Raw genomic sequence first — 15,409 nt, forward strand, 5'->3', positions numbered from 1 at the left:
CGCACAGATAGCGCTTGGCCTTTGCCGAACCAACGATTTGGGAGCTACCCTGGAAACGGGGGATATAGTTGAGACTAGGCGCCTTGGAAGACCAAGCGACAACGGCAGACCAAGAAAACTACTCGTCAAGCTCAGAGAAGACACTTCAACCTTTGTGAAACGAAATAACATCCTGAAAAACGCTCGGAACCTGAGAACCTCTGATGACGCCTTCACCCGCCGCGAAATCTACATAGGCCCTGATCTCACCCCACTCCAGCTCCAGTCTCAGGCCGAGAAAAGAAGGCTCAAGAGAGCCGAAAGCTCTGCCCATAACCGGAATGAGGAAGCCTCCTCAGGTCAAGGGCAACAATAGCAACAAAAGACCAGAATACCAACTCGACCTCCTAAAACTCAGCAAAGCAACCCTTTTGACCTCCCAAGAGTCATGCTTGTTAACGCCCAGTCACTCTGCCACAAAATCACAGAACTTAGCGTTCGACTGAAATGTGAGAGGGTTGAGGTATGCTGTGTCACAGAAACTTGGTCCGCTACCCCATCGACTGCTAGTATTCCAGGCTATGACCTTTACACAAAAAATCGCAAGGATAAAGATGGCAACGTTATAACACATGGCGGTGGAGTGGGTGTTTACATAAATGCAGATATCGAACACGAAGTTTTGACATTCGCTGAACACACAGATACCTATGAGCTGCTCTGGGTGAAAATCAAACCCAAAGTACTGCCAAGAGCGTTTTCGTCAATAACTTTCGGAGTCCTCTATTTTCCACCGCGAGCCGCTTACCGCAAAACCCTAATCAACCACCTCCAAAAGTCTATCGACGATATTCGATGCATGTATCCTAATAGCGGTATAGTATTGCTTGGCGACTTTAATGATCTGGACAGGCGCTGGATCAGTCAATCTCTTGATCTGAAGCAGGTAGTAAAAATTCTTACTACGGAAAAATCAACTATCGACCTCATCTTCACAGATGTGGGAGAATTCTACCACGATCCCGAATCGAGCCCCAGCCTCGGAAGGAGCGCACATTTCTCTGTACTGTGGAAGCCCAAAGGAACCAAGCCAACGGCTACCAAGGAAACATTCGTCTGCCGACCTCTGACTACACCAGGAAAAGAAGAATTCTCTAAATGGTGCGTAAATAAAAACTGGTACCAACTGTACAGATTATCTGACGTTAACCAGATGGTTGGACTCTTAAATTCCGAGATAACCAGCGCTTACCACTCATGCTTCCCAGAGAAACGTGTCAAACGCTCTTCTACGGACAAACTATGGGTCACACAAGAGATCAAGAAACTCATCAGGAAGCGTAATAAACTGCACGCCTCAGGCAACAGAGAGCGCTGGAAAAAAATGAGGAACACCGTGGTGTACGAATGTAGGAAAGCTGAGAAAGCATATGGGGAAAAGCTCTCTAAAACAGTAAACTCCGACTCCCGCTCATTCCACAAGACAGTTAGAGATTTAATAAGCCCCCAGCGCCCGACGACCTTTCACATACAAAAAGATAAAGGTGAACAGGTCACTGCAAATGATCTCAATGAGTGGTTTGCCAAAATCTGCAGATCCAACCCTTCAGCCGAAACGAGTGCATTCAGCGCCAAGATATCTGAGATTCCAGTCGTTCTGCCTATTGAAGTGTGCAGGGTCCTAGAAAAGATTCCTGCGCGGAAAGCCACTCACCCAGCGGATCCACCGTCAATTTTGTTCAAAGAAAACGCTCCTTACCTATCAGAGCCTATAGCTGCCATCATCAACCAGTCTCTGATAACAGGGACGTGTCCTGAGCCACTCAAGGATGCAGTCGTAATCCCTGTTCCCAAAGTCACAAACCCCACCGAACTTGGAGACCTCTGACTAATCTAACTCACGCTGCTACTCTCAAAAGTATTCGAAACTTTCATAAACAGATGGCTTCTGGAGGAAATCAGCGAAGTAATAGACTCCCGGCAGTATGGCTTCCAAAGAGGGTGCAGTACAAGTCACTACCTTATCCAGATCGTCGAGACTATCCTAAGTCACCTAGAAGTTGACGGGGCATTTGTCGACCTCCTTCAAGGGGACGTCAGGAAAGCGTTCGATACGTCTAGCCACGAGGAGATTCTACAGTCCATGACCAATTTTCACGAATTCCTGAGAAAGATAGTAGAAAGCTTCCTTTCAAAACGGAAGCAAAAAACAAGGTACAAAGGCGAACTGTCAGACTCTACAGACCTTACATGTGGAATTCCTCAAGGAACAAAAATAGGTCCGACCCTTTTCCTGTTGCTTTGCAACACGATAGCTAAATGGCACAGAGACAGAGCGAAGTTCGCAGACGACCTAACAATGATGCTGCTACAAAGACTGTGTGAAATCCTTAACCTAGAAGAAATGGTCGTGAAGCTCGAACGGGACTACCTAGAAAGAAAACTCAGCATCAACAGGACCAAGTCGGCAATAATGAGAATTTCCTTCTTAAAGCACAGCGTACCGGCCTTGCCTGACGTCGGCATACCGGCAGTTCACAAAATGAAGATCCTGGGTGTTATCTTCAATGATAAACTGACTTGGGATGACCACTTAAATCACTTGCTGTCCCAGGCTATGCCTCTGCTTAGGTCACTGACAAAGCTACGTCGCTTTCAACTCAGCAAAAATGCCCTGGTCACCTACTATAGGAGCCGCATGCGACCAATCCTAGAATATGCCTGCCCTGTCTGGCATCCTGGTCTCACAAAAGAGCAGAGCAATAAGCTCGAAACAATTCAAAAGAGAGCCTTGCGCATCATTCTAGGAGACAGCCAATTGCCCTATGAGGAATGTCTGGCGAAGCTAGAACTCACAACACTTGAACAAAGGAGACACGAGCTCCTCATGAGCTTTGGCCAGTCCATCTTGACTTCCCCCAAACACCGCGACCTTCTCCCACCTGATATCAGACAAGATAACCGACCAAAGACCCGCCACACAAACCAACTACAACCAAGCAATCCAAGTGCCACGAAACGCTACAAAAATTCATTCCGACAATACTTCACTGAAAATTACAACAAATAGTTTTCATAATTTTTTTGTAAATGCGACTATTTATCCGTTTTGTGATATTTCGTATTAAATTATCTATCTATCTAATTAACATATTTCAACTCCCTCCTCCCCCAATGTGCAAATATATAGCCCAAATTATATATTTTCCGTGTTTTCTGATTCTTGATTTTGTCGCAGTTTATTCAATTTATGGGTACACAAAGTTAAACAAGAGTGATGCTTGTGGCTTAAAGTAATTAAAAGAAAAAAAGCAAGTTTTTTCAACTGAAAGTAAGGAGCAACGTTAAAACTTAAAACGAAAAGAAATTATTACGCATAAGAGGGGACCCCCCCGCGTAAATACCTCGCTTTTTACGCTAAAGTTAGAGTTTTGTCCCGATTCTTTAAGAATAACTCCTGAATCATGAAGTAGTAAGGTTGTATGCAATACGAACGATACATCATACAAACCGACCAGAACCTGACATATTTCGACCAAAATGGTGTACTATACAGAGCTTACAGCCGGAGGTTTTTTCAACTGAAAGTAAGGAGCAACATTAAAACTTAACATGAAACGAAATTATAACGTATATGAGGGGACCACCCCCCCCCACTTAAATACGTCACTCTTTATGCTAAAGTTCAAATTTTGTCCCGATTCTTTAAGAATAACTCCTGAATCATGAAGTAGTAAGGTTGTATGCAATACGAACGATACATCATACAAATCGACCAGAACCTGACATATTTCGACCAAAATGGTGTACTATACAGAGCTTACAGCCTGAAGCACTAAATCATGCCATTGTTCATGCAATAATTATGTAAATTAGATACATTTTGTTACCTGTATTTATGTGGGCCAATGACCCAAATTATGGTGTTCGCCCAGTATAATATAGAATTCAAACGGTCTGAAGAGTCTTAACTCAGGACATTAATATCCAGATAAAACCAAATGATAATACGATAAATATTTTTTTATTTGGATTGAATAAAACCAGTGAAGAGTTGAAATTTTAATCGCTTACCAACTAAAGGTAAGTCTGCGGGAATGCTGACTCGCACGCCACATTATATAGATGTCGGACTATGATTAGAATATATTCATCCTTCACAAGTCGATTGATTCGGTTGACCTAACTTCACTTCTTGGCTGTGGTCTCTATAATACACAAGTACCAAGTAAAGAGTGCAACTAATATAAATTATCGTTTAGTATGGGAATATGAATAAAGTTGAAACTAATAAAGTCGTAGGCACCGAGAAAAGAATTTTAATATAGAAATTAAGTACAGTCCTTTTAAATCAAGTAGTGAGGTGGTTATGGATTTGACGACGCCCATAGTGGGTATACTATTGGAGCTACGGCAAATTTTTCTTACAAAAAGTCGTGTACATTTTGGGCAATGATATGGCAACCATTTGTCATCCATGCCCGAACCTTCAAGGTCCCCAATACCCTCCCCCAATTTTTTGGCCCCTCCCCCATTTTCCTACAGTTTAATTTTTTTGAAATTAAAAATTCATAAATTCAAAAATTCATATTTAATATTTTCGAAATACGAAATAATAATGATATATATATATATATATATATATATATATATATATATATATATATGTAAATCGTGATTTTCACTATTAGAAAAATATTGTTTGTAGTAACACTTTTCTTTTTTTACTTTGAATATTTTCCGATTTCTTATGAGTATATTTTTCCATGGGAAATTATTTTTCATGAGGATATTTATAATATATCGATAAACAGAGGTCTACTGCTAAGCTTTTTAGAGTATATTTTTCAGAAGAATCATTTTTCCAAGGTATTTTTTTTCATGGACTTATTTTTCCATGGGTAATTATTTTTCATGAAGGTATTTTTAATGTATCGATAAAAAGAAGTCTACTTCCATGTTGTTTTGGGCATATTTTTCAAATGAATCATTTTTCCAAGGTATATGTTCCCATGGGTAATTATTTTTCATGAGGATATTTCTTTTGGATAAACAGGTGTTTAATTCCAAAGTTGTTTTGGGTATATTTTACAAATGAATCATTTTTCCAAGGTATTTTTTCATGGATATTTTATTTCCATGGGTAATTATTTTATTTAGTTATTACCGGATTTTTCCATGGATAATTATTTTTCATGAGGATATTTTTAATATATCGATATACAGAGATCTACTGACTAGCTGTTTTGGGTATATATTTCAAATAAATCACTCTTCCAAGGTATATTTTTTTTTCTATGAGTATATTTTTTTCAAAGGAATCTTTTCTTCCAAGGTATATTCTTTTTTCATGGATATATTTTTCCATGGGTAAGTATTTTTCATGAGGATATTTTAATATATCGATAAACAGAGGTCTACTTCCAAGTTACTTCGGAAATCTTTTCCAAATGAATCATTTTTCCAGGGTATATTTTTTTCATGAATATAATTTTCCATGGTTAATTATTTTTCATGAGGATATTTTCAATATATCGATGGACAGAGCTCTACTTCCAAGTTTTATTTGGTATATTTTTCAAATAATTATTTATCCCAGATATATTATTTTCATGGATATATTTTTCAATGGGTGCTTATTTTTTCATTAGGATATTTTAATGTATAAATAACAGGAATGCCTTAAAGTTGTCTTGGATTTATTTTTCAAATAAAACCTTTTTCCAATGTATATTTTTTCATCGATATATTTTCCCATGGGTAATTCTTTTCATGACGATATTTTTATTATATCGAAAAAAGAGGATTTCTACCAAGTTGTTTTGGTTATAATGTCAAATTAATCATTCTTCCAAGGTATATTTTTTTTTCTATGAGTATATTTTTTTTCAAAGGAATCTTTTTTTTAAAGGTATATTTTTTTAATGGATATGCTTTTCCATGGGTAAGTATTTTTCATGAGGATATTTTAATATATTGATAAACAGAGGTTTACTTCCAAGTTGTTTTGGGCATATTTTTCAAATGAATCATTTTTACAGGGTATATTTTTTTTTCATGGATATATTTTTCCATGGTTAATTATTTTTCCTGAGGATATTTTTAATATAATGATAAAAAGAGGTCTGCTTCCAAGCTGTTTTGCGTATATTCTTCAAATGAACCATTTTTCCAAGGTACATTTTTTCATGGATATATTTTTCCATGGGTAATTATTTTTCATGAGTATATTTTTAATATATCGACAGACAGAGCTCTACTTCCAAGTAATACTAGGTATATTTCTCAAATAATGTATTACAGGTAAAGTCCGTCTTCCTAATTTAGTAACTGAGATAAATGAGCACTTCAACAAGGTCTAGACATTACTCCTCCATCCAATCACCTAGGACAAAACAGTATATCCAACCCAATAATCCGAAAATCAAGTCCAAAATAGAGCAAAATCAGCACTAATTAGTATAAGTCATTGTCCCAAAACCAAGCCATAACACCTCAAGTCTACAAAATTTTAATATTCCCCAAGTAATCACCACATATCAGGGCTCCTTATATTAAAACTCATTGCCTATATAGGTTTCGGCGCTTAAATTTAATTACCCAGGCAAAATGAGCGCGCCATGCCATAGAACTATATGGCATAACCCTATGTAGTGACACCTGTAGAATAACTGAGAATAAAAAAATACCTAAAACTATAAAAATATACTCAACAAATTTTCCAAGCTTTCTTAACCTACATTCACCTAGCAGTAAATCAAAGTAAACTCATCCCAACTCTGAAAGAATATCCTTCAGCCAATATAACTCCCCTTATTTGCATAACACTAACTGTCAACCAAAAACTTTTCAATTTTGCTCAACTTTCTACGAATTAGTTTCCAAACATCCTACATTATTCTTTACCTGCATGTGTCGAAACAAAGCCTAAACTCCAAAATTATAAAGGGATGAGAAAAAAAATTCTTCCAACAGGCTACCTCAAAATATCATTCAAAATATCTTGATAATTTTTATTATACTTATTTAAAAGTTGATTATATTGAAAACAATTGCCAAGCAAGCTTATTGGTGGAAAAAACCTCTTACGATTAGCTTATTGCTAAGTATTTTGCATCTACTTTTAAAATTGACGTAATTAGTACAAATTCTTGCATATCTAAATAGTTGTAAAAAATACAATGAATATGTTATATTCGAATGTATGTTAATAATAGGAAATGGGAAATTAAATATTTAACAATTAAAATCATCTGTTTTGTTATATATTTAAAAAACTAGTGTATTATTAGGTGTATCATTAATATCTAAATCTAGAAAATGGTCCTAATTGCCATTCCCATTGCTGGATTCCAGCTTTAACTCTGGTGGATATATCTTATTTGAAATCTCTAAAAAATCTGCACAATTTATCACCAGAAGGTCATCTAAATACCTTTTATTATTTGAAAGCAAATATTTTATATTACTTGGTTTCTTTTTAGCCATAAAAATCATATTCTAAAAAGCAAATTATTTTTCCAAGATATATTTTTTTCATGGATATATTTTTCCATGGGTGCTTTTTTTTCATGAGGATGTTTTTAATATATAGATAACAGAGGACGGCTTCAAAGTTGTTTTGGATAAATTTTTCAAATGAACCATTTTTCCAATGTATATTTTTTTAATCGATATATTTTTCCATGGGTAATTCTTTTTCATTAGGATATTTTTATTATATCGAAAAAAGACGTTTTCTTCCAAGTTGTTTTTGGCATATTTTTCAAATTAATAATTTTTCCAAGATATATTGTTTTTTTCATAAATGTATTTTTCCATGGGTAGGTTTTTTTGTGGGGATATTTTTAATATATTGATAAACAGATATCTACTTCCAAGTTGTTTTGGATATATTTTTCAAATGGATAATTTTCCCAAGGTATACTTTTTTTTCATTTCGTATCGATACATTAAAAACATCCTCATGAAAAATAATCACCCATGAGAAAGTATATCCATGAATAAAATATACATTGGAAAAAATGATTAATATGAAAAATATACCCGAAACAACTTGGAAGTAGATCTCTGCTTATCGATACTTTTAAAATATGCTCATGAAAAATAACTACCCATGGAAAAATATATCCATGAAAAGACAATATATCTTGGGAAAATAATTCATTTGAAGTATATTCACTTGAAGTATGTTTATCGTTATATTAAAAATATCCTGTTGGGGTTCCACTCCTGTTTCTTTTCTTTTCAGATAAATGACCCATTTTCTTTTCTGTACTTATATTTGCCTATAAGATAATTTTTAATTCTAAGTTGAATTCTAGTTGCTAAGTTAGATTCTTTCGCAATAATTAAGCTTTGAACTAAATTCTATTTTGGACTTCCTGGTCTTAGCCATTGAAAGATAAAGTTAAGAAAAAGTAGAATGGATTTTGAATGGGGCTTGAGAGGATTGGCTAGGCCAAGTGAAGGTCCACCCCTATGAAAAGTTGCTGTACAGAACGAATTTTTCAGTTAGTCTACATTTAGACCCCTTTTGGGGAAGCCTATTCTTTTTTTGTTACATGTGACCTTTGGAAGATTACAAGTAAGATATTTTCTACAACTGTATACTAATTTTCAAGGAACCCAGACCGGGAAGGAACAGAGTTACGAGATAACGTCATTATTATATTGAAAGGGGGGTTCGTTACCTCCAAGGAGATAGTCAGAAATATTAGTGGTAACCCAGAGTGGGTCCCCTTAGCCGTAATGTGGCCATTTGACCGCTCGATCACGTTATCATACCCTGGGGGCAGGGTATACTGTTAATTGGGTAATAATAAACCCTATATTTACAAAACCGTTGTGGTAAGCGCGGGGATCCCATTATAATATTTGGTGCCGCCGGTGGCTTTTCCCTCCAGTAAGTGATGTAGCATCATTTGTGCACCATTAAGTGGTGACACCCGTACCTTACCACACCAATACTAATCGCTTCATGGCTTACCACTCTCATATATCCTCATCAAAAATAATAACCCATGGGAAAATACATCCATGAAAAAAATATACCTTGGAAAAAATGATACGTTTGAAAAAAAAATATAGCCATGAAAAAAAATATACCTTGGAAGAATGATTCATTTGAAAAATATACCCAAAACATCTTCGAAGTAGACATCTGTGTATTGATATAATAAAAATTTCCGCATGAAAAATAATTACCCACTGAAAAATATATTCATGAAAAAATATACCTAGGAAAAATGATTTATTTGAATAATTTACCCAAAACAACTTGGAAGTAGACCTCTGTTTATCGATATATTACTATTATCCTCATAAAAAGTAATTACCCATGGAAAAATATATCCATGAAAAAAACAATATATCTCGGAAAAATGATTCATTTGAAAAATATACCCAAAACAACTAGGAAAAAGACCTCTGTTTAGCGATATATCAAAATAATCTCATTGAAAATAATTACCCATGGAAAAATATATCCATGAAAATCATATACCTTGGAAAAATGATTCATTTGAAAATATACCCAAAACAACTTGGAAGTAAATCTCTGTTTGTCGATATAAGAAACATATACTGATGAAAAATAATAACCAATTAACACATACACACACTAAAAATAATATACCATGAAAAATAATTCATTTGAAAAATATATACAAAACAACTTCGAAGAAGACCTCTGTTTATCGATATATCTGTGTGTTTTTCAGTGTGTGTGTCATCTCTGTGTTAAAGAAAATCCTCATGAAAAATAATTAGCCATTGAAAAATATATCCATGAAAAAAAAATACCTTGGGATAAATGATTTATTTGAAAAAATACCCAAAACAAGTTGGAAGTAGACCTCTGTTTATCGATATATTAAAAATATCATCATGAAAAATAATTACCCATGGAAATCATATCCATGAAAAAAACTTACCTTGGAAAAATGATTCATTTGAAAATATACCCAAAACAACTTGGAAGTAAACATCTATTTATTGATATATTAAAAATATCCTCATGAAAAATAATTAGCCATTGAAAAATGTATCCATGAAAAAAAAAATTTAATTGCGAGCTGCCATTGTTTGATATTTCTTCTGCAGAGGGTGAATAAGGATCACCTTTGCAGAAGAAATTATTGAGGAAGTATGGTTTTGAAATTTTGCATTAAGGATAATTTGATAGTTATAAATGGGAGAATATGAATGGATAAGGTAAAAGGATAATTTCCTTGTTATAGTGGGAGGTCTCCAAGTTTGGTTGATTTTATTATAGTGGATTTGTCTCTTTGTCCTTCATACGTGGATTTTGAGGTTCTGGCAATGGTGGGGTCTGATCATATACCAATTAGGGGCAGGAAAGAAATAAAATTAGAAGAAAAAATGTGCAGACAAAAAGAAAAAGGAAGTAGGATAATGGGTAAGAGTAGGGCAAAACAATAGGAAAGAAGAAGAGTTTATATAAATGAAGAATCCGTTTTGTGTGTCTCCTAAGGTGGGAAAGTCATTTCAGGAGAAAATAGTAGCTGAAAAAGAGTAAGAATGTTTGGAGAGAAGGCTGAATTAGCGGAAGATGGGGAAGTTGAAAATTCTTTAGACCTTTTGAGTCAAGTAGTATATTCAATAGGGGAAAGGATTGCAATTGGGAGAGAGAGGTCTGAGGAGAGTTGCTTTTTATAGTGAGTATTGAGCTAGGGGAATATACCTAATAGATTAATTATCATAGGCAGCGCATTATTTATTTATTATTATTATTATTATTTTTTAGACCAGAGGACTTCGTATAGAAGGAGTTGTCGTAAAAACTTCAAAAAGGGCTCATTCGATTGGGAATTGAAGGGGTTAGTGCCCTTTTAATAGTTGAAAGTGATTGGAAGGCAACCAATTCCTTCCGATGCCCATCATTTTCCCAAACACATCTAGTCGAATTTTGAGATTGCCATTTTTTCAGCGTTGTTGAAAGGTCCAGAAATTATGTTATTGAGGATGACACTCTACTCCCCTCCCATAACCCTCAGGATTGTAAATTATACCCTGGGGCAGATAAGCCTAAAGTTTTTTTTATAGAAAGAATGGTCGTATAAGCTTCGAAGATGGCCTATTGAACTGGTAATCAAAAGTTCTAGTGGCGTTTTTAAGAGTCAAAGTTATTGGAGGGCAGATATCCCCAATTGTCGTATTCTCCCGAAATACATCTAATATAAACTTTGAGAAGGCCATTTATTGTCGTAGAAACTTAGAAAAAGGATCGTTCGATTAGAAATTGCGAGGGCTAGTGCTCTTTTTTTTTTACTCAAAACTCATTGAAGAGCTCTTTCTCACAAGTTTTGTCATCTGATCGTGGACTATTTCAAACATAATGGCTATCTCTAAACAAGCCCTTCCCCAGAGCCCATCATTTCCTAAAACATATCCAATCAATATTTTGAGATAGCCATTTCGTTCTGCGTAGTCGATAGGTCTTCAAATTATGTCTTTAAGGATAAAATCCCGCTCCCCCCTCAATAACCTTAGGGCAAGGTTTGTAAGTTATGCACTGATGGCATAAAACGTTTTTATGGAAAGGGTGGTCGTATAAACTTCGGAGGGTGCTCATTGGCTTGGAAAACAGAAGATCTTGTGCCGCTTTTAATATTCAACGTGATTTGAGGGCAGACATCCCCCACGTCGTATTTTCCCCTAATACACCCGATAAAAATTTTGAGATGGCCATTTGTTGCCGTAGAAATTTTGAAAAGGACTCATTCGATTGAAAATTGAAAGGGATAGTGCCCTTTTTAATGGTCAAATGTGATCGGAGGGTAATAAGCCCCCTCCTTGACAGCACAGTCATAATTACTTCAAACACATCCAATCAGAATTTTGAGATAGCCATTTAATTCAGTGTAGTTGAAAGGTCTGGAAATTATGTCTTTGATGATGACAACCCGCCACCTAAAAAACCTCTGCGCAAGGGTTGTAAGTCATACCCCGAGGGTTTATACGGTATTTATTGAAAGGTTGTTCGTATAAACCTTTTTTGGAGCTTATTGGATTGAAAATTAGAGGTTCCAGTGCCCTTTTAAGAATAAAAAGTAAATGGAGGGTAGCCATCCCCCAACCCACGTCGTATTTTCATGTCGTAAAATTTTGAGATAGCCGTTTGTTCAAAAATTGTCAAAAGATCGTATATCAAGGTATTTGGGGTAGACAGAATCCCACCAGAGTCTGGGGGCAAGAGTTGTAACTTATACCCCAGTATTATATAAGGATTTATGGAAGGATTGGTCTTGTGAACTTTAGAAAAGGCTAATTTTATTGGGAATATGTAGTTCTAGTTCTCTTTTAAGAGTCTAAACTGATGGATTACAACTAGCCCCCTCCCTGACATTCTCTTTTCCCAACACACATTCATTTGACATTGTGGGATAGCCATTTTGTTATTTATGTTCCAAAATCACATAATAATATGTATATGGTGGACACAGCCCCCCAAAGGCCTGGGGCGAGGGTTTTAAGTTATACCCCTGGGCATTTAAGGTTCTCATGGAACGGGTGTTCGCATAAACTTTGGATCGGATGGAGCTCATTTGACTGGAAGTCAAAAATTGTGATGTGCGAATCCCTAATTTGATTTGCGGTATTTGATACTGTAACCTTTATCAAGACCCTTGCAACCTTTTAGGGGGTGTTTCCCCCTTTTTTCAAAAATTTAATTTGCTTCAATAAAATACAAAACTTAGATTACATGCAAAATTGTCGAAGATTTTTCTCTGATACAGTAGTAGAAAGGCCCTTTCGACTCCGAACGGGGCACCATATATGGGCATAGAGTCCCAAGGGAGAGCACGCGGTTAATGGGGTCAATGACCTAAATTTCGAAAGGTGCTGATGTTGTTGTTGTTTTTTCTGCCAGGTGCACGCTCGAGGCGAATGTCAATGTGTCCAGAAATAGGAAAAAGTTAGATCACACCTGACAGGTGATGTCAAGGTTGATTGATTGTCACGAAAGGGGAATTAATTTGTTGTTTCTAAGGAGAATTATTGATTCAAGAAAGGGGAATTAATTTGCTGTTTCTATGGGGAAGGTGGGGAAGAGATATATTGACTGCGTAATCGAAGGGAGAGAATTCCCGAGAAATTGATTACATAATTGGTAGAACCCTATCAGGAGCTCGTGACAGGAATCCATTTATGTGCATAGAAAGACGTAATCAACTAGGACAAAAGAATTACCGAGAAATTGATTACATAATCGGTAGAACCCTATCAGGAGCTCGTGACGAGAATCCATTTATGTGCATAGAATGACGTAATCAACTAGGACAAAAGAATTCCCAACAAATTAATTACATAATCGGTGGAACCCTATCAGGAGCTCATGACGGGAATCCATTTATGTGCATAGAATGACGTAATCAACAAGGACAAATGGATTTCTGAGAAATTGATTACATAATCGGTAGAACCCTATCAGAAGGTCATGACGGGAATCCATTTATGGGCATAGAATGACGTAATCAATTATACAGTTTTTTGGATACCTCAAAACCGAGAAATACTTTTCAAATGTCATTTCAGAGCAAGGTACTCTCTTAATGACCCTCCTTAACTCATTTTCCAACTTGAAGTACTTATCTTTTTCACCCACAACTATACTTTACAGCTTTTTGAATACCTCAACACCAAGAAATACTTTTCAAAGACCATTTCAGAGCACGTTACTTTCTTAATGTCCCTCCTAGACCCATTTTACAACTTTTAGGAATTATAATTTTACTAACAAAGAGAAAGCACATAAGGCCGTAGTAGTAAACAACAACATATTATTTTCAATGTCCATTTCAGAGCACGCTACTTTTTTAACGCATATCCTCCGCCTAATTACAAAATTGACATTCTAATCTTTTTCAACACCCACACTCCATTCAAGCTGTTTGGATAACACAAAACCCAGAAATACTTTTCATTGTCCATATCAGAGCACGTTAATATCTATATTGCCCCCATCAACACCTTCTCCAACTTGACGAACTTATCTTTTTCACCCACACCTATACTTTACAACTTCTATGATAAATAAAACAAAATACACACTATAAAAATACCATTAAAGAGAAATATACTTAATTAATGTCCCTCATAAACCCATTTTTCAACTTTAATTACTTTTCTTTTTCACCCACAACTATACTTTACAGCTTTTTGGATACCTCAACACCAAGAAATACTTTTCAAAGACCATTTCAGAGCAAGTTACTTTCTTAATGTTCCTCCTAAACCCATTTTCCAACTTGAAGTACTTATCTTTTTCACCCACAACTATACTTTACAGCTTTTTGGATACCTCAACACCAAGCAATACTTTTCAAAGACCATTTCAGAGCAAGTTACTTTCTTAATGTCCCTCCCCACAACTATACTTTAGAGCTTTTTGGATACCTCAACTCCAAGAAATACTTTTCAAAGACCATTTCAGAGCATAGTACTTTCTTAATGTCCCTCCTAAACCCATTTTACAACTTGAAGTACCTATCTTTTTCACCCACAACTATAGTTTACAGATGTTTTGATACAAATTCAAAACGACATAACTTGCCAAGAACAAATAACAGCCAGATACTTACTAAATGTCCGTCCTAAGCACATTTTCCAACTTGAAGTACTTATCTATTTCACACACAACTATACTGTACAGCTTTTTGGATACCTCAACACCAAGCAATACTTTTCAAAGACCATTTCAGAGCAAGATACTTTCTTAATGTTCCTCCTAAACCCATTTTCCAACTTGAAGTACTTATCTTTTTCACCCACAACTATACTTTACAGCTTTTTGGATACCTCAACACCAAGAAATACTTTTCAAAGACCATTTCAGAGCAAGTTACTTTCTTAATGTCCCTCCCCACAACTATACTTTAGAGCTTTTTGGATACCTCAACTCCAAGAAATACTTTTCAAAGACCATTTCTGAGCAAATTAGTTTCATAATGTCCCTCCCCCCCCCCTATTCCCACGTTCAGTACGTAATTTATTCAACCACCAAAAGCCTTTAGCGCTTTTTTCTGAGCAAAACACCAAGAAATAATTTTCGAAGACAATTTCAGACCAAGTTCCTTTCTTAATGTCCCTCCTAAACCAATTTTCCAACTTGAAGTACATATCTTTTTCAACCACACCTATACCTTACAGCTTTTTTGATACCTCATCACCAAGAAACACTTTTCAAAGAACATATCAGAGCAAGTTACTTTCTTAATGTCCCTCCTAAAGCCATTTTCAAACTTGAAATACTTATTTTTTTCACCCAAAACCATACTTTATAGTTTTTGGATACCAAAACACAAGGAAATACTTTTCAAATAAAATTTAAGAGAAAATTTCTTTATTAATGACCCCCCTAAACCTATTTTCCAACTTGAAGTACTTATCTTTTTCACACACAACT

General features: G+C 35.6%; 1 protein-coding gene across 1 annotated transcript; it reads left to right on the forward strand.

Moving 5' to 3' along the window:
• Positions 1-427: 427 nt before the first annotated feature.
• LOC148945603 (uncharacterized) lies at positions 428-1,867 on the forward strand. The gene has a single exon (XM_089099097.1). The coding sequence runs from the start codon at positions 428-430 to the stop codon at positions 1,865-1,867; it is 1,440 nt and encodes a 479-aa protein (XP_088955223.1).
• The last annotated feature ends 13,542 nt before the right edge of the window (positions 1,868-15,409 follow it).

Source organism: Artemia sp. Qi Xiang Cuo, chromosome 13, assembly GCF_049724085.1.
Source record: "Artemia sp. Qi Xiang Cuo chromosome 13, ASM4972408v1, whole genome shotgun sequence".
In the NCBI taxonomy this organism is placed as follows: domain Eukaryota; kingdom Metazoa; phylum Arthropoda; class Branchiopoda; order Anostraca; family Artemiidae; genus Artemia; species Artemia sp. Qi Xiang Cuo.